Source organism: Notamacropus eugenii, chromosome 5 (genome assembly GCF_028372415.1).
Source record: "Notamacropus eugenii isolate mMacEug1 chromosome 5, mMacEug1.pri_v2, whole genome shotgun sequence".
Lineage (NCBI taxonomy): Eukaryota > Metazoa > Chordata > Mammalia > Diprotodontia > Macropodidae > Notamacropus > Notamacropus eugenii.
This window is the reverse complement of record NC_092876.1, coordinates 257,089,809-257,111,948: the sequence shown is the minus strand read 5'-3', so window position 1 is coordinate 257,111,948 and position 22,140 is coordinate 257,089,809. Positions and strand designations below refer to the sequence as shown.

At 34.2% G+C, this 22,140-nt stretch overlaps 1 protein-coding gene across 4 annotated transcripts in view; it reads right to left on the bottom strand.

The window, feature by feature from the left end:
• Positions 1-22,140, bottom strand: part of PMS1 (PMS1 homolog 1, mismatch repair system component) — a 121,413-nt gene that overhangs the window by 5,470 nt on the left and 93,803 nt on the right. For all 4 annotated transcript variants that reach the window (XM_072612636.1, XM_072612639.1, XM_072612638.1 and 1 more), the window contains exons 7-11: positions 17,675-17,797; positions 17,179-17,322; positions 15,429-16,327; positions 2,865-3,356; positions 605-735 (exon numbers count right to left, since the gene is read on the bottom strand). In XM_072612636.1, coding sequence (XP_072468737.1) covers positions 605-735; positions 2,865-3,356; positions 15,429-16,327; positions 17,179-17,322; positions 17,675-17,797 — 1,789 coding nt within the window. The remainder of the gene's footprint in view (positions 1-604; positions 736-2,864; positions 3,357-15,428; positions 16,328-17,178; positions 17,323-17,674; positions 17,798-22,140) is intronic.

The window sequence follows — 22,140 nt, the reverse complement described above, 5'->3', positions numbered from 1 at the left end:
GGACTAAATATTTCACTATTCCAGAAAGAAGTGCCAGCCTAAATTCATTTAAGAATAGAAATTTTTTCATTCTTCCCAAATAGGACTATGGAAAGGGGAAAGAATTAGGGGCTGGAAGTTCAGTAAATTGTGTAAGCCAATTTCATCTGTTGTTATATGTTTGAAATGACCAAACTAAGGGATATTAATCACTTAAGAAAAGAAAATGTACATTTTTCTTTGTCTATCCTTTTTCTTCAGCCAGTACTTCCCTTAAAACAAATAGGGCAATCTGGATGTTAAAAGGGTGATAAAGATTATTACAAAACTATCTGATTCATTAAAACAATATGAATACAAGGCAAACTGTTTCAAATCCATTTACACTAAGAACTAATGTTTTCTTACTTGTAGAGTATATGACGGCCTTTATAAGATGAGGCTAAGAAAAGTTCTTACATAGCTATTATTTCACATGTTGAGAAGAAAGTTAATACATTAAAATTGTAGAAAACAATGTAAGGAAATTAATAATTCAAGCTATAAAATTCAAAAAGGCGCTTATAAAAGAAAGCATTTGAATTCATTTTTTCAAACTTAATAAATGTCAAATATGCCATCACACCTGGTATCAATTTTATCCTGAATCCATTTGCTGTAAGACGTGGATCAGACAAGTAGATTGAACCACTGAAATCTTGATCATCTGTTGTCATTTTATTTAGAACCTCTAAATAATGGGATCCACTGAAAAGACTGAAAAAGAAATCATGGCCTTTTAATTTATCACATTATACATGGCAAAATTAAGAATAAAAAAATGAAAACATTTCTCCCACGACTCCCTTAGAAGATTCCTCAAGGACCATTTTTAAAGTATCCTTGTGGATGAATCTCACTGTAAAAAAAAAAAATCTAATTCAACAATAAGTTATTAAATAACTGTAATATGTACAGGATACTGTGTGGTGATGAGAAAACTATCAATATCTTTTATTTCTATAAAGAGGAAGTATTGTATGTTGAAAAGAGTAATAGTTTTGAGGCTGAGTTCTAATAGTAGCTGGTGTTATTTTAGGTACTTCTTGAAGACTCAGCATCCTCATCTGAAAAATAGGGCTTATACTTGCACCATCTATCTATCTACTTGCACAGTGGAAAAGAAAGGATGTAAGCTGTAGAACACTCTAATAATTACTGGCCACAATTGTATAGTGCTTTATTTAAGGTTTCCAAAGTACAACTAGCCTCACATCCTTAAGTTGTTAGAATTAGTGTCTAGATTTTTCAGATGATGAAACAGCTCCAGAGAATCTAGATGATTTGTCCAGGGTCACAGAGACAGAAGTGACTGAGTCAAACCTTGAGTCAAGTCTTCTGGTGTTAAGTCTAGTGTTCCTTCTACTCTATGCTGCCCTCAGGTATACAGAGGTACTAGAAGGGTGAATTTGGCTAGCATGGGGCCTTGGACATAACAAGGACTCAAATTTTAAGTCAGTAACAGTTATCAAGGACTCACAATATTGAAAACTTGCCTTAGGCACTACAAAGAACCAAAAAGGAATAAAAGACAGCCTATATCTATTATGATGAAATAAAATATGTAAGACTGGACAAAATGCTTTTCATATATAATATATAAATCTTTCATAAACCTGTGACATTCTACTTTTTTAAATGGATACAAGAATATATTAATTATCTAATCACTTAAGACATCATCTTGCTTAACTTGAAATCTCTGGGCAGGGCTTTTAAAATCATTGAAGTGAGACAGTATCCTTATTCTTAAGAACTTCTAGGGAAGTAGATTCCATAACTTTTCTTAGTAACTTGTTTCAATATCTAATAACTCTAATAGTCAGGGAAAGCTTCCTGCATAGTTTGAAGTGGAGGTCAGCAGTCAGTGGCACTTGTGCCAAGGATGGTCACGAGCTGAATTTGAGTGGTGTGGCCTGGGTTGGCCCTCTGCAAAACTGTAAAGTTGCCAAAGTTCATCTTTGGCACTTACCCAATTAATGCCAATCCTGGCTAGACTGCATCACACAACAGCTTCTTGGGTGTGTGGGGGTGTTGCTGATTTCTGTGTGTCTACCATCCTATTATTCTCAGAAAGGGGTGCTCTCATACCAATCCCCATGTCCCCCTCAACAGAGAGAATAAATGAAGATCTTACCAACATATGGGCTAAAGAAAAGACACCATACCCTGAAAGAAATACTTGGCTGCAATCAGGAGATATGTGCTGACCACACTTTACATTGGTCACACTGTTTGACCTTTAGAATATCACTTAACTTCTCTATGCTTTTATTTTACCCATTCCAAAAATGGAAATATCCACTGCTATGCAATATTTCAAGCAGTATTTTGAAAAATACATAAATATATAAATAATATGCAGTCATTCTAGCTCTCTAAAAGAAATATACACCATATAATAGAGACCTGTACTAGTGCTAGAAGACATAGATCATAACTCTTTTGTGTCATAGTGGGGGTTTTTGATAAAAATTCAGTGGAATATGCAAGATATCAGCTATCATTCATGCTCAGAGAAAGCAATTCCCATTGTTCCCTTAAGACACCCAATTTACTTTCTAGTGGTGAATTTGGGGTAGCAGGACATTGTAGCTTACAATTACCTTAATAGAGTCACTTAATGAATTGAGATAAATGGGCTTGATGCAGAAGTGTACTGTGTAAAATGTCCTACAAATCATTCCATCTCTGTAGAATTTTTAAGGCAATTACTATAAATAAATGCTTTTTAAAACTCAGAATTCAAGATGTTCTTTAAGTATAAACAATTTCAGTTTTAAAAATTCATAATAAGTATTAAAGAAAAAAAACCCCCTCAGCATGTTTATATTTTTACAACATACCTCTCTGTTAATATCACTGGCTTCTCCAAGGGCTCTGCAGGAAGTTTATGATTCTCAAGAAGTCTTTTAAATAGTAAAGCTTCTTCCACTCTGTATGGGTTTAGCAACATAATCTCTGTTTTGGAAGCAATTATCCATGCATCAGGAAAACTTAAATGGTGGATCAGGCTAAGTTCTTCTTTATGTAACAAGTCACTCTGCATATACTTCCCATACTTTAGTTTTAAGGTCTTCATAGAAAAAGGAACCTGTACAATTTTTGTATTTTGTGTCTTATTTTTCCTTTTCTCACTTTGAGGCTGAAAAAGCTCATCAAGTTTTGGCTGATTAGAAAATGAAGTTTTCAACTTGTGTTTCTGTGCCATATTCTGTGCTGCTGTTAGTTTTAATCTTTTTCCATTGTCTTTTGGTGTTCTTTGTAACCCCTGCTCAGTAGCCTTCTTGATTTGGTTATTATAGCGCTCTAGATCTTTAGCAGCTTTTTCTTCATATCTAAAACAAGAAGGGAAAAAACGCAACCAATAACAATATAAACAGATATAGACTTAATTGACAGAAGATAGAAAATATAAAGTAATGACAAAATACAGCTAAAGGTAATTAATATTAATTTATTTTTGTGTGTGGAAACTACAGTGTTCTCTACTAGCCTTCACATTCTCTATTAGTGTTTTCAGTCCCACAGAGTTAATTAAGCAAATCAATAATCAGTACACTTATAATTCCTTTAGATATTTCCTTAATAATAACAATAAAAGTTAGTAAACACATTTTTCTAATGGTAGTATTATATTTTCACTTTTTCTTTTGGAGCCACTAAGCTAAATATTCAAGATTAACATGGTAAACTCTTTTCAGAATTTTAGTAAAAGCAAAATTTAGGATGAAATATTTTTGTGGGGGTGGAGGGAACAGAGATAGGGATTAGGAGAAGGGAAGGTCTGAACCTGTGATTTCATCAATAATGGGAACTCCTAGTACAAATGAGGAAATCTACTCTATCAATGTGCCCGGATCTTCAACTTAAGAGTCTTAGATATCTGTCTGGGGTACCGAGAGGTTAAATCACTTGCCCAAAGACACACAGTTAGCATGCCTAACAGGCAGGAATGGAATTAGGATGTCCATCACTTTCAAAGACATCTCTATCCACCTCTCAAGGTGAGGATAGCAGTTTTTATATAAATTTTACATACATTTATATACAAGAATTTCACTGGTTTCTACAGCTGTGTTCAAAGTTCTCACTTGCTATTTACTTCTTTTGAGGTTGCAAGAAACAAAATTATTGACCCAACGGCAAGAGCTTCTAATTCTATTTATTTTGAAAGGTCCCTAACAGTCCCAATTTTGAAATTATACTTGTATTGTGATGCTTTTAAGAATTTATTTCATGAAGAGTTGTATCTAGAGTAAAGAGGCCCCAATTTGAATTCCATTCCTAAAATTGACCAGCTGACCGTTCTTAGATAATCACTTCAACTCTATGAATTCTCATTTTCCTCACTGGCAAAACTTTAATAATAATAATAAAATGATTAATTATCTTGCAGGGTTATTAGGAAAACACTTATGGGAAAACACTTAATAACTTTTAAATATGAATCTGAATTATCATCACCAGTATGGGTATCCCTTCCACTGACACAAAAAGTAATCTCTCTATACCTTCTCATCTTGTGCAATGCTAATCCATACTTCAACAATTCAAGAAACATTCCTTAAAGCACCTATGATGTGCAAGGTTTGCACTAGGTTCCTGGACCACACAGAGATAAGGCAGATCCTGCTTTCATCAAACTTACCCTTTAAAAGGACAGAAATGCATGCACATAAATAATTGTTATAAGGAAAAGTGATTTAAGAACTGGGCAAAACATTGTGATTTAAGGATATCACTTTCACCTGGTCATGAAAAAGGGTGGCATTTGTATTAGGGTTTCAAGTAAGGGAAGTATTTCAATAGAAAGATGGAATAGTGAGAAGGGTAAGTCTATTATAGGAATGGATGACAGGGTGAGTAAAGCTATAAAGATATGAGATGGTAAGATAAAGATAGGCAAAAGAACAGTCAAGTGTGGTTGGAATGTGGAATATGAAGGAGTACTATGAGATAAGGTTGACTGCAGTCAGACTGAAATGTAGTGAATTCCAGTATCCGGAGTTTATATTCTAGATTATTTCAGGGTTACTGGAAGTATCATCTATAGAAGTCTTTTTTTCCCCCCACTGTTAGCCTTCCAAGCACCATCTAGATTTTAAAATTACTTTGCCCTTATTTTATATGTATTTCATATTTATTTATTTATTTGTATATATATTGTGTTTGATTCAAGGGATGATATATTCAGAGTCATGTATTATTTCGATGAGAGAGGGAATAGAGAAAAGAAGCAAGAAGACCAATAAGGAGGCTATTACAACAATCTGTTTTCCCATAAATTCTTTATGGAAGATCTACTCAACAAAATGGAAATCTTCCTTCTGTTCTTTTGGTATCTTAGATAAACCAAGATATCACTCAGGCTGTCAATGTACTGGATCTCATTTTCATAATATGAGCAGTCCACCATATTTTTTACACAATATATTTCTCAAACAAATTTTTAAGTAAACCAAATATGTATTAAATGTCAGAGAATTCACAAATGTGTATAAGTTTTTTTAAATCTCAGTAATTTTGAGAAAGGAGAAAGTGTGGCCTCAGATAATATTTTTCTTGCTTAATTTCTTCAAGTGGAGAAGTACATGAAATATATTAGGAAATGAAATTGCAGTGAAAATTATAGTTAAATATACATCTCTGAAAGGTACCCAGAGAGGATAACTGAATTCTCAGGGTCAAAGAGCATTGTTTCATTATAAATAAGATGAAAAATGTTGTAGGCACCTTATCATTCCACATCTGCAAATTTTTTAGTTCCCTTCATTTACTTATATAGGATCTGGGCAGCAATATAAAATCCACTTGATTTTCAATATATAACATTTTAGTAACAATAGAAATGAGTATTTTTAGTTGTTGGAACATTAAAATTCAGGATTTTTCCTGTATGGTGGAAAATTAGTTCAACAAAAAGGTCACCATTTGTAATTAATTATAATGTTCAAACTTTCACATATGGTATCAATCTTAGGTTTACTCAAGTAGTCAATTTAATTAGTTCCTTGGGATGAACAGTACACTATGTCCAAGAAAATATTAAGTAAATGTTGAGATAAAAAACAGCTGCTACCTATGTAGTTAATGTAGTTAAGGGATTTATTAACCTGAATGGAAAAAGTTAATCCTTAACACTATTGTGGTTTTGATCTGACCAATAAGCAATCTATTTTAAGGATGTTTCTGGAATAAAGAAAACATTTAATTATGTAGTTTTGACTTACTAAGTTTTAAAAGACCCCAGTGTCTAAAATATCAAATTAATAGTAGAAATGAATTAATGATATGGGTCCTCCAAATGAATCTCCAAATTACCATTCATTTGACTGAAATTCCCAGTGGCAGAGGGAATCTGTGGCACATTGCCTGGATTTAGATTCCAATCTGCTGAAGAAGGGCAAATACACAAGAAATCCCAGTCCTGTTACCCTTTAAAAATACATTATCAGCAAGCAGCTTGGAAGTCCTGATCCTATCCTATTCCTATATAAGATACCATTCCAAGTCGAGTCAACAAATATTTATTAAGCACCTACTATGTATCTGGCACTATGCTAAGTGATGGGGATACAAAGAAAGGTAAAAAATAGGACCTACTTTCAAAGAGCTCACAATCTAACACAATCTAATACAAGACAGAGTGGAGAAAAACAACAAAAGGAAGGCACTAACATTAAGGAGGATCAGGTAAGGCTTCTTGTATAAGGTTGGATTTTAGCTTGAACTTGAAGTCAGAGATGCCAAGAGGTGGAGATGGGCAGGGAGAGAATTCTAGGCATGTAGGACAGTCTATGATAATGCAAGAAGTTGGAAGATGGAGTGTCTTGTTTGAGGAACAGCAAGGAGGCCAATATCACTGGAATGAACAGCACTTAGAGGAGCACTTAGAGTAAGGTTTAAGACCACAAGGTGGGAATCCTGATTATGAAGGACATCAAATACCAAACAGAGGATTTTATATTTGATCACAAAGGTAAGAGTAAGTCACTGGAATCTGTCAAATGGGGAGTAGCCAGGAAGATGTGTATGACATGATCAGAACTATTCTTTAGAAATTTGACGGCTGAGTGGGAAGATGGGCTGGAATGTGGAGAGATTTGAGAAAAAGAAACAAAAAAAGAAGAGGCTGCTCCAACAGTAAAGATGTGAGGTATTGGAGCCTACATGGAATGGTGGCTGTTTCAGAGAAGAGAAGGGGGCATTTATGAGAAATGTTATAAAGGTAGAATCAATCATATTTGGCAATCATAATTGGCAACTGATTTTACTTGAGTAGAAGGAAAGAGTGTAGAGTGGTACCTTCAATAGGAATAGAAAAGTTAGGAAAATGGGAGGGTTTGGTGGGGGAAGGGAATGAGTTCAGTTTTGGACATATTAAGATTAAGGTGTCAATGGAAAAGGCAATGAGAGATATCTCAATAGGCAGGGATATGAAACTGGGGATCACAGAGAGTTTAGGGCTGGACAAATAAAAGGAGAATGTATACACACTAACTGAATCCATGGGAGTTGATGAAATAATCACTGAGTGAAAGAGTACAGAGGGAGATGAGGTAGTACTTCTTCTTCTGTCCCACCCCAATCCCAAAACAGAATCTAGAGGACACATCCATCTAGCAAAGGAAACTGAGGAGAAGTCAATAAGGTAGAAGGAGAACCAGGATTAGTCTCTCAGAAACATAGAAAGAGGTATCAAGGAGGAAAAGATGATTGACCATCAAAAGTTGCTTTTACAATGTTAAAGTATTACAGTGCCATGGAAAGCGGTTTATCACTATACAGGGCACAGAAAGTACTTTTGTGTAAAGAAAAAGAAATAGTTAAATTAACTGGCAAAAATTTTAAGACACTGCCTCTTTCACAGATGAATAATTTCATGCTTGACAGGATTAGAAGAAAAGCTTTGGTTTAAGAAAAATGGTTAAAATGTGTGTGTAAAGAAACAGTTTTAACATAAGATTTGAGAAGTGTGGGAGAGAAAATGAACTGTAGCACATATATAGAAAACTCATCTTGTAAAGGATGTAAGATGATTTCTTTTTCTATTTACATATATAAATATATACAATGCATATTCACATATACATATACACACACATGTACACACATATAAATATATAAATGTATACACATTATATGTATACACATGTAAACAACTGAATGGTTTGAAGAGGACAGAGTTTTTATTTAACAAAATTTAATATTATAGGAGTATGAAGAAACTTTGTAAAGGACAAAAGATTAAGATGTTGAGCAGTTTTGAGAATTCCAAGAAAAGCATGGCTCAACTCACTGAAAACAACTTTAAAAAAAAAAATCATATAACTATTTGGAAGCTTAAATATGCACTGTTGATTTCACAGAGGAAATGTGGCCAACTGTTACCTCCTAATTGAAAGGCTCCAAAAAGTTGGAGAGGCTAAGATGGTGAAGGGAAGAAAATGAAGGATTTGTCAGAAAAGGAAAACTCGACATGGGGTTATAAAAAGTAGTTTTGCTGGAGCTGTTTGAAGAAATCAGCAGCATGAACAGTCAGCTGACAAGAAGGCTATTTTTTATCGACTGAATAAAGCTTTAATTCCGGCTACTGTCCTTTAGTCTAATACCTAGAGTTTGAGAGAATTGAAGGAAGTGTTGCTCTTTGCTACCCTCTCTGGTTCAACAGGGTAAAGCAAAAAAGCGAAAAGTTTCACATCTGTCTTGCTATATAGGAAGAGCTGATGAGAGCTAATAGAATGACACAGGATCCTGGTGAGGAGAGAGTTAGTGAGGCTGGTTGACCCTGACCAGGGAGAAGCTGAGCTGTTTTGAGTTCTGTTGTGACTAGATAGTGCAGCATTCTGATAAATAAGTAGCCAGCTGGTCTGGTCTGTACTACCCAGAGATAACCTGTGTGATGATCTTTGCAGTTCTCTGTCTTAGAAGTAATTGCTAGCCAATTCAAAAATATAACACTTTTCAAATGTTCTGGTAATTGTGGATATAAATTGAATGAATTTGTAAATGCTACCTTGGAGATAGAGAGGGAAGGAATAAGCATTTATATAGCACCTACTATGAGCCAAGCACTGTGCTAAACACTTAAAAAAGTATATTAACTGATTTGATCCTCATCACAATCCTATTAGTATAAGTGCTCTTATCATCCTCACTTTACAGTTGAGGAGACTGAGGCAAATAGAAGGTGAGCAACTTGCCCAGTCACATAGCCTGTAGGTGACTGAGGCTAATTTGAACACAAGTTCAAGTATAATAAAGAAGAGTTGCCTAGCTGGAGGGTAGTGAGACCAGCACACAAGCAGTTAACAGAGTGACTTTGTGAGATGCAGATGTTTTTGAGTGATATAAAATCCTGAAGTCCAGAATTATAAATCACCTTAAACATATGGGTTTTCCCTTCTTCTTGTATTCTTCTGTTAGTTTTCCCTAAGACTGTGTTCATTCTCCCCATAGATACTGGGCATATTAGCAAGAGAATGAAACCTCAGTTCATATGTGGCTTGTGATAGATTTATTATTTCTGCATTTGTTTAATATGAGTAGTACCTGTGACATTGTTTCTTTTGCCTTATGCTAAGTGAATGGTTATGTTTATGATATCAAAGTATCATCACTGTGAGTAGCTGGTTTGTGTAAATGGAAGTACACTAGTGGGTCTCAAGAGCTAAACTGGATAGGAGGGAGCATGTACTTCCCCCTTAACAGGGTTGCACCTAGGTCCCTAATATAATCGCATGTGTAACTTCATGATAGTAGTCCTTCTCTAGGAACCCAGACCTAGGTAAGTTATAAGAGCAGATTGAAGGGAGCTAGACAAAAAGTAAGTAGGTATCCACTTGCCCAAGTATGAGAACCTAGTGTAAGGGTTTAAATACCTTTTACACCTTTTATGTCTACATCAAAGAATCTATGTTTCTCTATAGTGGGAAAGGCATTTCTACTATGTTTCCATAGTCTTTAGAATACTGTCAGGATGCATTGGTTCACAGGTAAGAACAAACATAAACCTGGATAGTTTCATGTAGCCTACAAAAGAACAGTCTCAATAATTCTGGAATCATTACTCCCTACCTTTTTCAGACAGCAATTTAAAAAATGTCCCTTTATTTTCTATAGTAAGGTCTTTACTGTGAATCACTTCTTCATGTTTCTATACATATCTTCCAAAATAAATTTAATCTTAATAAAGAAGATGAAAAGCAAAGTCACCACCCAAAAAGATTTTTCCCCATTTTCAATATTTGGATGAAATATGAATTCTCCTCACTTTAATGCAGATTATAACCTGTGTCTTTTTACACTATAATTTTTGTTGATATCTCCCTTTCCAAAGGTGCATAATTCTAATAATATCCAAAAAAATGTAGAGGTCCTAATTCTAGAGCTGTAGAAGGTGATGGAGAATTTGCCTGGATCACAGGGGAAAAAAGGAGAGAAAATGTCCAAGTTTCCTTTAGAGACAGATGGAACATTTGTCACTGTGGAGTTAAATTGTGGGGTTAAACTAGCAATTAACCGGAATTAAACTAGCAGAATGCTTATGTAGATTTACCACTTTATGGTACGTCCCCTGGTTGTGTAGAGCACTGGGCCTGAAGTAAGGAAGACCTGAGTTTAAATCTAGTCTCAGACACTTAATAGCTTTATGACCCTGGGCAAGTCACTTAACTTCAGTTCCCTTAACTATAAAAATGGCTATAATAACAGCCAAAAAGTTATTCTGAGAATCAAATTACATAATATTTACTTAAAAAGGTTCCCAGGGATATCCAATGTAACAATACAGTCAAGTTGAGACTTATTAAGTGATTCTCATATCAGGACACTCTGCAAGGGACTGTGGGAAAAACTAAGATAGATAAGACAGTGCTTGTGCTCAAGCTGCTTATAGTCTAGCAAGATACAACAAATGCACACAAATAAGAGTATTTTTAAATGAGGTTTTTAAAAGGTTTTAAAAGGGTCTTTTTTGGTAATGTACAAATATAAGAGATTCCTTCTGATTGGGGAGGATTAATGAAGAAAGTGGTAACGAAAATTAAGGATAAGAAGAATTTCAATTGAAAATTTGAGAAGTGTTTTTCAACTTTTAGGAAAAGAATGAAGATGCATAGATGAGAAACAAAAGGATTACTTCAGGAAATGGTAAGCTAAATTTGACTGGAACAGAAAGCAAATGAGAGTAGGGAAGATAAGGATGGAAACACAGAGTCGAAACAGATTACAGAGAGCTTAAAAGACTGGCCTGGCTGGACTTTATTTGACAGTAGCAGGGAATCAGTGACATTTTTTTTTGAAGGAGGTGAAAAATAAAAATTAGCAGGATCACTGACACAAATGTAGAGAATAAACTGGAGAGGATGAGACTGAAGGTTGGAGGGACTATGAGAAAGCTTCTGAGGTAGTCTAGGCAAAGGGCAATCAAGGTCTGAATTAGAGTTGGCACTGGGATGTAAAGAAGGTTGAATGACATTTCTTATGGAGTCAGAATCAAGAGAATCTGACAACTGATAGGACTTGGTAGATTAAAAGGACAATAGAAAGGGAAAGGAAGCAATCTAAATTTATTTTAAGTTTTCCAAACTTAGTGATTTATGCTGCCATCAACAGAAATAGAGAACTTGAGATAAAGAGCAGTTTTTATTGTTTTATTTTTTAAATGAGTTGGGCTTTACTGATGATGTGCTTGAAGTACAATATGATACCAAGGAAATGTCCAGAAGTTAACTGGAAATGAAGAGATGAAGTGAGTCAGGGCTAATACAGAGATTTGGGAGTTGGAATGTAGATGTGGTAGTTGTAGCTGGGCAAGTAGATGAAAGTCCAGGGAGATGGAAAAAGAAAGTTCAAGAATAAGATCTTGGGGGAACACCTATATTAGGGAATAGGAGGAAAAAGAAACATGTAAAGAGTGACCAGAAAGGCAGAAAGAGAACCAGTAGCATGAAGTCAACAAAAGGACTGAATTTCAAAAACAGTTACTAATGACCAGTGTCAAATACTATGGAGGTCAGAGGACAAGGGTAAATAAAAAGCCACTGGATTTTGTATAGATAACTGCCTACTCCAAAAAATAACTTACTTCTTAAGGAAACTGAGTGTATGAGATAATTGGCTGAGAACTGCATACTTACAATGAAACTTTATTTCAAGTACACTTAGAAACTGAAACTGGATTAGTTTCAGTTGAGAAAAATAAGCCAGGATAAAGGAGGTGATCTCTACATTTAAAAGTAATTGTATTAAGCGGCAATTATGAAGACACAGAGAAGAAAAGGAAGGCTACTTAGTGGATAAAAGAGGGGAAGAGGAGTGACTGTATGTTTATGGGTAGTATTTAATGTTATACAACCCTAGTGTGTTGGATTCAAGTATATAATGGATCACTCAATCTAAGTGACTTGCATACCACATGGATGACAAAAATTGTAACAAGTGTTCACATCACTACTACTGGTGTCTGGACAGATAGCAAGAGTGAGACAAAAATTAAAGGTTAGGAGAATGGACTGAACAATGCTAACCCAACAGACTGATATATTTACAGAAAATGATATAGAACTGTCATAAAAAGAAGGAAACTAGGGGACACAGTGGACAGAGTTCCAGTCCTGGAGTCAGAAGATCTCAGTTCAAATTCAGCTTCAAACTGTTACAGCTGTGTCATTTAGTTTCCTAGTTGCTGTGAGGATAAAAGGCAGTAATATTTGTAAAGTATTTAACATAGTGTCTGGCACATAGTAAGCACTACATAAATGTTTATTCCCCACTCTACCCTCAGACAAAGAAAAAAACTGATCATTTAGTTAAGCCAAATAACTCTAAAGAGATAAGTTTAACTTCTATGCAATTAAAATTATTTCCCTTTTCTTCTATTTCCTCTTCTAGCCCCATTCTAGTATTCTAGCAACAGGACAGAGTGATGGTTGAGCATGTGTACATAGATTTCTTTTATATAGGAAAAAATTTTTTTTTCCTGGAAAGCAAATTAAATCACGGATTATAAAACTATAGAAGATCCAGGTGAATTTGCATATTCTTTCCTTTCCATTCATTGCTATAGCTACTTCTAGGTGGCCCAATTTGTTGTTTTTCTCAAGTGTGTCTACACTGACTAAAACTTTTAATTAAAATGTTAATATTTACATTTCTAGAAGTTACATTTTAGAGAAAATTTTATTGAAAAGTTTTTTGGGGGTGTTTTTTCTTTTTATCAGGTAAACAAAATATTTAGACCTGTCATTTAGGGAATATGTCTTTTCCCTTTCTGCCCTGCCTCTGGGATTAAACTCATCTTGAATAAAACCCTTCAAATTAAGATAATGTTGGAACTTTGATCCTGAAACCTCACCATTCTCACTAGTGAGTGCTTCACATGACCCACTACATCACAGCCAGCTCTGGTCATACTTACTCTCTAATCATCTCACCTGCCAACTTTTACTGCCCCATGTACTGTCTGATTCTCCCTTGCCCCCAATCTTCCTCATCTGGAATCAATACTGCTATTGCTACAAGAAAGAGTATGTCAATTTACTCCCCTAATAATCCCTATCACTTTCCAAACCACAATATCCCCCATCCTGAACAACATACTTCCTTATTTCTGCCACCTTCCCCAATTAAAATGTAGTCTTCTTCAGGAGAGGACCTAGATTGTTTTTACCTTGTAGCCCTAGTGATTAGCACAGAGTGTGGTACGTAATAAATCTTCTTTCCTTCCACTTACTCACTTAGGCCTTAAAGCTCCTACTAATGCTTGGGAGACTTATGAAATTTCCACACTGCTTCTTTCTGGTAAACTAACAATTCTGTAGTAGTTCATTATTTTCTAATTTAAAAAAATTTTTAAGTCTTTAAAGAAAAACTCACAAAGTTCCTAATGGTCCAAGGATATAGCTAAGGAACAATTTCAGCTGACCTGACAGATTAGTTCCATCGAAGACCTACATTAGTTGAAACGTTACTTGTCCTTTGGTAGTTCATACAAAGGAAAACACTTTGAAACACTAAATTAAAACCTATTGTATACAGAAACTGGACTTGCCTTAAGTGATTATATCCCCTCAAAGAGAACATATGCATTTTGGAATGTTAAAGCACCATATCATATGCCTTAAGGGGGAAAAAAGCCAAAATTTCAATTTTTCTCCCTACCAAGCTATTAAGCAGGAATAACTGTAGGCAGGAGGAAGGAATGAAAGGTTAGGTTAAAATTTATATTATACAAGACAGAGGTGGAAAAGATGCATGTTGGCTGTAAAGGAAAACAACTTTTTTTCTCACTTTGGTACCCTGTCTTGATTTTACAGAACTAATTTCTTAGAAAAGTCATTTTTCTATTTTAGGAGTTTGGCTAGCCAATGATCTAGGAAGCTTCTCCATGCCAGGACTCTCATGAAAAGAGATCACAGTATAAAAAAAAAAATTCTTTTCCTATTATCACTGAGATATCTTGGGACACTTTAACAAGTGAGTATAAAATACCTAACATATAGGAACAGGAATGGGAGAGAATAAAAACTTAAAAAGGAAATACTTATTGGATTCTAGTAATTTTTTACTAAAATATTGGATGCCAGTGACTGCTACATAAACAAAAGATAGGATTTAATGGAGTTCTTGCTTCCCCCAAATAAAAAGAATGAGTAAAATAGTGACCTATTTTATTACCAGGGTTTGTTTGGATTTTTTTTCTGTGGATTGTATCCATAATAAAAATTTAGACTATGCCATATATATGTAGATGTATATACAAATGTATATATGTATGCATACAGATGTGTATACATATGTACATACACATACGAATATTTCTGCATGCATGGACCTTAAGCCACTAGGTGGGGGAAAATATTGCTAATATTTGCACTGGTGATGTAATTTTAAAATGGCGATTTCTGTGGTCAGTCATAATGGGTAGCTACTATTAAGAAACTGATAAATAGAAGTACTGATTTGTAGTTTTTTAAAGTTTCTAATTTTGATGATATAAAATATAATTAATCCAGAATTGCATATTATGCAATTACATAGAGTACTGGGAAATTAATTCTTTTGAGTTATCTAGATTAGTGTCACATGTCTAGTCCTAGTGAAATGATATATCATTTAAGTAAAACAAATAATAAAGAAAGTGATACTTTTAAATCAAAAAGCAGAATGGAAAATCTCTAACATCAAACTTAAATCAGAAAACAGTAAGGGCCTGCACCAAATAAAAATGAAATGAAAACTAGAAACAAAGTAATGCCAGGAAGGGATTCTAAACATGCCAGAAAATCATTTTCCATTTTCTTTTTTCATAAGTAATTAATGTTTATTTTATTTTTTCACCTAATGAGTCATATAGAATGGAAACAACTAAGTATTCTAGTCACATGTAAAATCTGGAAACTTACTTCATTCTTTCCTCTTCACTCAATGTCTTCCACAGTTCTTCAATTTGTACTGTCATATCCTCTACATGGGTCTTTGAATTTTCACTGAGAAATTTTGAACGCTGATCTTGAATAAAAAGGGCTCTTGCTGAAATGGGTTTCTTAATTACTCGGTTGCTTATTAAATCATAGGCTGTAAGCTGCCCACATTTGTCATCTATCACATTTGATTTCTTTTTATTGGGGCTTTTACTGGGACTCTTCTGTTCAGGATTTTGTTGATTACTATTTATATTTACATCAGATGTTGAACCTTTTGCTGGTGGCACAAAAATTTTCACAGGTTCAATGTTCTTTCCCACCGAACTTTTAAGTGCAGTTCCCTTACTCCAGTCATCTGCGCAGATTTCAAAAGATGTTTCACATACTGTGGCTTCCTCATTTTTTTCCATCTCATTAATAGGAGTTTCTCCATTGCCACTTACAGAATCAATGTGTTTTAGAGCATGCAGATTAGATGTTTCACTATGTTGACCATGGTTATCCTTACATGATGAAAAACTATTTATGAAGATGTCTTGATGTGTAGCTTGATTTGGCTTATCAGTGCTAGAAATTTTACTATCGAAACCATGAGAATTTTCATGACAAATTATCTGATGCTTTAAGCAGACCTCAGTGTTATTTCCTGATTCGCAATTTTGCATGTCATGTTGGAATGAAAAGGTTGAAATATCAACATTTGGATAACTATTTCCAGATGATTCCATTTCATTAACATGCACATCTGTTAGTGCTGTTCTGTTAACAGTCATGTCAACTGAGGAAACATCTGCTTTATTATTTTCACGAGAATTTGTACTAGGTAGTGGTCCATACCATGATGTCAACACATTTTCAACAGCAATTAAAACAGATTCCTAAAAACAAAAGTCATCAAATGTTAGAATAAATCATGTATAAAATAATTCATAGATGTGTTGGAAACATAACAAAAATAAGAAAACATTTGTATATAAACCTGCAGTTATGGAATTATTCAAAAAATCCCATTTTCACGTGACCTCTCACTTTTGCGATCTCTTACCTTTCAATTTATACAGTAGATGCATTTGGGCATGCCTACCAATACAAACATAAATTAGTAGGCCAGTTTCATAAGTCATGTAGCCCAGTATTTTGTTTCTGATTATGACACTAAAGGATGTTGTGTTTAAAGCTATTATTCCTCATCAGAATATCTACAAAAAAGGTTAAGCATTTAGTTGCACAGCCATCCCTAGCCTTCTCTAATAACCTGTTATGGTTCAATGAATTTTACATAATATCTTCTTGAATCTATTTGTATTTTTCAATCTATAGTTGGTCTTTGGGGTAATGAGTTCCATAAATTTAATACTTTCTTTTATTTATATTAAAATTATCTTTTTCAAACTTCAAAGGATACTTTCTTTCCCATGTCATTTCTTTTCCTTATCTTCTCCTTTGCTCCTTTATCACCTTTTACCTTTCTTCCCTTTCCTGATATGGAGTACAGAAAGGTTTGCAGGCAAAGAGGAAGAGAAAGTAAAAGAAAGCTCTGTGAAATTATGTCAGGGAGGTCAGACTTGGCTTCAATTTCTCTAAGTTCCAGGATATGGTGGGATAAGTCAATCCAGTCATGCCTTTCAGAAGTTCAGAAACTTCAATCAAATTCTGACTCAGATTTTATCTTTCCACACCCAAGAGTTAATATAAATTAGCATGAAGAATATATATGAAATTATATTACCTTATTTTGTAATAATACTTGACTTTTATCAGGTGTTAAATTTACATCCACATCAGCTGCAGGCACAATAATTTTCATGAAGAAGACTGGATAAGAACGAGTTGACTCTTGTAGGCATTTCTCATTGTAGTAGTGTCGAATTAACTACAAATGGATGCAGCAAATTTAAGTTACAGTTAACTGGAAAATGAAGATTGTGACACCAATTTAAAAATAATGAGCAAAGAACATAATCAGAGAAAATTAGGTAATGGCAGCTAAAACACAAAGGGACAATTTCTATTCTGTAGGGACTTTGAATTGCTTATGAAAATTTAAACAACTATGATCAGAGAAAACCCAATGTCCCAAAGTCACTAGCTCCATGATTCAAAGGTAGTTTTTTTCAAAGACTAGTCTCCATAAAGTAAAGATTCAGTCTCTGTTTGTAAATGAAAAGATATCTAGTTTTGATTCTTATACCAGATTATTATTTAATTTTCCAAAATGTGATTACCTTTAAGATGTCTTTTTGATGTACTGGTCGATTATTTATAAAAAGAAAACTCCGTTCTGGGGTTGAAAGATTTGTCAAGGAATGATCAGAGTCAAGCTTTGGAAGAAACCCACTCAAATAAATCTAAAGATTTAAGAAAAAGTGAAATATTAATTTAAAAATATGCAATTTTGTTAATAAAAATGACCTGAAATAGGATAAGAGTTGGGGTATGGACTGAACCTGGATTTCCTCAATATAAGTAACTCCCAGATGAAGAAGCTCCCTGTACAATCGCAACATGGCACTTTCTCTGCAACTTCTAGTCTTACAGCAGGAGTTCTTAGGCCTTTTTTTTGTATCATGGATTCCTTTGGCAGTCTGGTAAAGCCTCTGAACCCTTTCTCAGAATGTTTTTAAATGCACAAAATACATAGGATTACTAAGGAAACCAATTATATTGAAACATAGCTATCAAAAAAAAAAATCTGATCATAGGTGAATTAGTGATTTGCTAAATACACCAAAATATATAAATGAATTTGAAATAATAGTTGAGAAACAAGGGACTGTATCTTCTCTTGCTTCTCCCTCCCTGATCTTGGCCCTCAGGGAGAGTTAGCCTTTTAACAGCCTTTTTTAATGTTAGTCTCTTTCCCCAGTTTTATTATATAAATGAATATAAGTGAGTAATGATAAATAATTTTATATATGTATATATTTCATGAAACCAGTTAACTACATAGTTAAATACACATAATTATATATACATATAACTACGTATATAACTACGTAGTTTTATATAACTATACACACATACACAGACAGACATACACACACACACACATACACACATACAAACTAATCACACTACAAAACCAAAATACAACAGCTTCATTTATAGCCTTAGTTCCAATATTTTCATGACTAGGAGCATATGACATAATTTTGATCACAGAGTTCAATACTATTCAATTTTATGTTTTCTTTCCCTTATATCATTCCTTTTCATTACCATCTTTGCCCTTCTTCTCTTATTCTATAACCCTCTTCTCTCTCTCTTGAGATGAAAAACAGAAGGGTTGCTGACAGAGGGAAGAAGGAAAACCAAGAGTATAATATTAAGCACTGTATTAAATATGAATGAATGAATGAAAAAGTACTCATTAAACTGGGTCTACATCTGAACACATTCTTTTCTAAAGATCTTCTTGGTTATGAAATTAATAAGTTAAAAATCCTAAACATCAACATTTATTAGTTATCACTCCTAAATAAAATCTTATGCCTCCTTCAAAAGTTTCCTTGTCATCTTCCCATCTATACACAGAATGTGGGAATATTCAGAAAAAAATGCAAAGTTTATTTCCACATTTATTATATCTCATTTGAATTTTGAGGACCTGTAAAGCACTAGCCAACTTGTAAAATAATAATCTTTCTGGATTTTTGTTTAATTTTTAGTATCTCTTGAAACTCTTAATAAAATTAACCACTTGTTAACTTTAACTTTTAAATTAAATTAATAAGTTAGACAGTCCATTTGTATAGCTCATATTCATGTTTCCATTTTTGTTTTTAATACTTCCAGAGTTGCCATAGGTTTGAAGTAAGGGGAGATTTCAGGGAAAGATGACCACAGCACAGAAGATGAAGAAGAGGCATGGAAAAAACCCTTGTTCTATCCATTCAGTGCAACTTAGTCTCCGGGCTGGTGAGGCTCTGTTTCTAGACTAGTCACACTCGTCCTACCCACCTCTGCCAATATTATCTTGCTAATTCTTCGCTGTGGCTGTTCCTGGCAGTCCAATAGTCTTCTACTCCCATATCTGATCAGGTCTTACCCTCCATGCTACCCAAGTAAGTTCCCTGAGGGCAGATTAAGCTTTCAATTTTTCTTTGTATTTCCAAAGTTTAGCACAGTACCTGGGTTTAATAAGTTCTTGGTGACTGACTGATGGTCTCCCTCACCCATATGTTCACATTAAAAATATAGCCTTCTTGGGTCTCTGCCTTCCATGGTGAGAGCAAGATAACCTAATAAATAACTTAATATGCACTAATGGAAGAAGGATTGGATGGAATGTATCTTTTTCCTCCAGGAGCTTTCCTCCTCTCCCAAGTAACAAGTGAATTTTAACTCTGGCTTCTCAAAAATATTCTCCTGGCATTAACTGTAAAATTTCTGACTATATAAGAGTAGTTTGGCAAAGAAACTGTTTTTGGATAGGCAGAAGGACTTTGAGGCACCTTACAAGACACACTGTGTGAGCTGCCACCTAAGTATAAGGTTGTCCCTGAGGTTGCAAATAAGTTTAAGTGTTTGGGGATCTGCATTACGCATTACTTCTTTTAGACCACTAAGTGCATTATTGTTTCTGTGCCAAATTTTACCAATTAGTGAAAATAAATAAATCCACATCATCCATTACAAATGATACTACTTAATTCATTGTAAAATTTCACAGTACTTATAAATGGTAGCTTAATTTATAAGGTAACATGAGATATCTCCATAGCACCTGCTGAGCACTAGGGTGAGGCTGCTGGGTCTTTGAAAGATTTACAGGGTTTATGAATTTCCAAAAAAGACACTGCCTCAGAAAGGAAAATAAGTAAATGAAAAAAATTCCTAGTGTTTCATTTTTTTACTTTTGTCTATTTAACTGAAAAAAATTATAACTTACTTTAAGCATAGGACAAACTTATTTGGTTAAGGTTAATCTTAACATTATAATACTTCATATTACTGAAGCTAAATCAAAATAAAATGGAAACTAATGAGACATGGAAAATAAATTGAAGCAACTATCAAATCAAAATTTCTTTGGGGAAGAAAATTTTACATGGCTGGCTGAAACTTGCTCACTTTATGGTTTGCAATTTTTCATTAAGAAAATAAACTAATTTTTGAAAAAAATGTTTACCTACAGAAAGGAAATTTCAAGGGATGTGTATTTCTAATTTTAAAAAAGATTTTAAAGCAAAATAGCATTACTTCTATAGGTTCCTTGCCTATGAACAAGCAGGTTGACGTGATCTTGCTGGATATAGTGGAAATTTAAACCAGAAAGAATCCAAACAGTTTGATGTATGCAGGGCTTGTAAATTATATCTGTGTAAAAAGAAAAGGAAATGCAGCAACTTTCAGTTAAAAATGGAAGGACTTAAAAAGATAAATTCAAATAACATATAAAGTGAAAATCAGGCTAGGTCACAAAGGAGAAAAAGAAACATCAGGTAAGAAGAAAATAAGTAAGACAAAAATAAGATATAGTCTGCTAGAGACACAAAGCACAATATGTTGTTTAATTAAATAATTATTCATTAAAAGTAAATCAGAGCAAAAATTTTTATTATTTGGTATGAAGAAAAACTTGATTATAAGGGACATGGAGGGGCAGACAAATTCTTAATGTGTTAACTGTTTGTGATCAGAGTCACTCCTATTGTACCCAAGTGTAAAGTTAAATAACTGGATACCATTTTAAAATTATTGGAGGTGTTCAAGTCATCAGGGTTCATGACAAGCAGCAAAGTTTGTGTTAAGTAATTGGTAAAAATTACAGGACTCAGTGATTACTAGAAATATTCTACAACTGTAAAAGTTTAAATATTCTGGTCATATTTGAAAGATTACTTTTAAAAATTGTTCCAATAAGGTCCTGTTCTATTGCCTCACTATTGTAATGAACTGATTCCCCCATACCCACCCAGTTCTTGAAGGTTATGCTAGCAAGCACATAATCTGACAAGTTTTAGAAAGCTGGAAAGGCTTTAAGTATAGTCCTTGTGATGAGTAGACTATACCTTATTGGAGAACCTGTCTTTCTAAGTTTGGAGAGGCTCAGCAGTTGGGTGGGCCAGGGAATAATGATTTTTTTGGTCAGAGAAATTCTTGACGACTACATACTAAGTTACAGAGGGATTGCAATCTCTGTCGATAGAGGGAGTGCCCACACCGATATTTACAAATCCTTGAAGTACTGCAGTATAAGTAACTTGTAAACTGTAGACTAGTCAGTCAGCTTAACCTGGGAAGGCAACCAGGAAAAAAAAATGCTTATAATATTTAAGCTGTCTGACAAGAGATACTAAGATTAAAGAATCTATCAAAAAACTGCATTAGAAGAGACCATAGAGTATCTAATCTCACCTGTATCTAACCAAAACACCTTAACCACATACCTGACAAGTAGTTATCCAGCCTTTGTGTTAAATAACCCTCAGAAAAGAGGAGCCCTTTATTTCTTGATGGGAAGATGTAAATAAAATTATGATTTGTTGGGGACAAAAGTCACTTAGGTACTAAGAGATATTCTCTATAACTCAATTACTGAAAATCTTTCCTTTCCTAGGTTATATCCTTTAAAATTAGCAGAAAGAGAACATTCAAGCCAGACTTCTCATTCCCACCAGGATGTGAAAGCTTCCACAGGAGTGGCTTGAAATTGGCATCTCCTGCTGGTCAATTTAGCCGGGAGGCA